Genomic DNA, 1,851 nt, shown 5'->3' on the forward strand with positions numbered 1-1,851 from the left:
ATATAAATGGGCGCAATTAATCTTGTTTTTAATAGTGTTATTCTTGGATGTGATATTTTCACAACGTGTAAACCTTGAAGTGGTATTTGTCCCTCTCGAATGTTCATTCTGAGGGTGTGTCAAGCTTGAATATTTATTGTCAATCTCAAGACGAACATTGTCAAACTTGCACGTGAAAAGGGTGTTGTTTTCCCTTTTCCTGTCCGGCACCCGCCCGAGAATTTTCCCTTTTTTTCACTCGACAGTCAGGCATCCACATTCTGTCTTCCCATCGCCTTGTAGCCTACTAGGTTCTATCAGGCCAGTAGCGTCGGCTGGAGATATGCAAGACGCTCCTGAATCTACATACATGATGTTTGGGAATTATTTCCTCGAGAGTGTCACCGGCAGTGATGGGTTGGCCGTCGAGTCGATCCTGACAATGTAGCGCCACCGACCGCATACTGCCAGAATATGGCTGGTCCTCACAGTTGTGGTCTGGCGAACGAAGGGGAGTAGACTCTCGCACAGAGTCTCTGACATGCTCACCGAGCAGATCCTGCTCGCGTCAAACCACAGCTCAATGGGCACATCAATCCAACAGGAAGTATGCTCGAGTGGAGAAAGAGTCTTCCTCCAGATCCATCTATTCGATCCTTCGCCAGTTCGAATCCTCCTATTGTCGATACGATCCCACCCGGAATGCAGTCTGTGCGCCTCTCCCACCCTTCGTCTGGACAACCCGTGATTCCATAGTAGATTCTCGCTTACTGATGATATGTTCTACTACCCATCTGTGACCATCGAATAAGTCGTACATGTTCCGCTAAAAGTACTCGAACTAGGTAGCTCTAAGGGGCTGCGTAGTGCAAGGAGTACAAATTAATTCTCCGAGTTGACCTTCAACTGTGTTAGTATTAACTTGAAGGTTGATCGTTTGGTGATCGTATTATAGCGATTCCGCTCAAGCTCGTCAACTGGACGAACACAAAAGCAATCAAGTTGAATCTGGACACTCAGATTTACGAAAAAGTCAAATGACGAAGATTACACAGTCGCTCCCGGAAGAGAGTAAACACTACCAATAGAAAGTAGCGATGACCGACGAATACTTCGCAAGATGATAGATAAACATCAAAGATATCATAAACAGGTTGCCTGTTATGAGTAGAAAACATAACTCTGCAAAGCACAACTATCAGCTACTTTGATCGAACTTTTTCAAAGTAGCGTCATTCGTTGAGCTCGAGTATGCACACATTCGGCTTCTCAAAATCGACGACGACAATTGACTGAAATGACTATTAATCCGACCAAAAAGTGAACACGCACGAAGTCCATGTTAAACTGTATCTGAACCCTGGGGAACCTTCCTGCGCTTAGATGTGCACATCGCGCAACAACCAGCCCAGCACCCCTTCCAGTCTAGGCTACGACATTGCTTGGCTAATTTCCTTGGTAAACCCGTGAACCAACATATCGAGAAAAAGAGGAGGAAATAGCCCAAGTACGTCAACACGAAGGTAAAGAAAATGCCGTAGAAGGAGTGTGAGCCGTCCGCGTTGTACCTGTGCAAGAAGACTGAGAATGACCAGCACTGGTAGAAACTACTCACATCGGCATGTATACGCCCAGAGCATTCGAAGTGGTGACCTCAACAGGCCCTACACCAGCATCGGGACATTCCCCCTCCTGCCCTTGTGCGACAGTGGGGACGTTGTACACGCAGCTGCCGAAGTGGAACTTGTACTCTTTTCCAGTGATAGCTGAGGGGAACAGCGATGATCAACATGATGAGCAACTGGCGAGGCTTACGATCCTGGAGTTTCCAGCTCTCAGCATCCATCAATACGTGTCGAAGCAAATCCATCA

The 1,851-nt window shown here is 46.8% G+C and overlaps 1 protein-coding gene across 1 annotated transcript in view; it reads right to left on the reverse strand.

Moving 5' to 3' along the window:
- Positions 1-981: 981 nt before the first annotated feature.
- The window catches only part of Pmar_PMAR019122 (adenylosuccinate synthetase, putative), a gene marked incomplete at its 5' end in the record, with an annotated part of 2,418 nt that continues 1,548 nt past the window's right edge, over positions 982-1,851 (reverse strand). Inside the window, 3 exons of the mRNA XM_002780178.1 lie at positions 982-1,547; positions 1,595-1,745; positions 1,795-1,851. The exon at positions 1,795-1,851 is cut by the window's right edge and continues 4 nt beyond it. Coding sequence (XP_002780224.1) covers positions 1,815-1,851 — 37 coding nt within the window. The 3' untranslated portion in view covers positions 982-1,547; positions 1,595-1,745; positions 1,795-1,814. The remainder of the gene's footprint in view (positions 1,548-1,594; positions 1,746-1,794) is intronic.

Source organism: Perkinsus marinus (genome assembly GCF_000006405.1).
Source record: "Perkinsus marinus ATCC 50983 genomic scaffold scf_1104296944428, whole genome shotgun sequence".
NCBI lineage: Eukaryota > Perkinsozoa > Perkinsida > Perkinsidae > Perkinsus > Perkinsus marinus.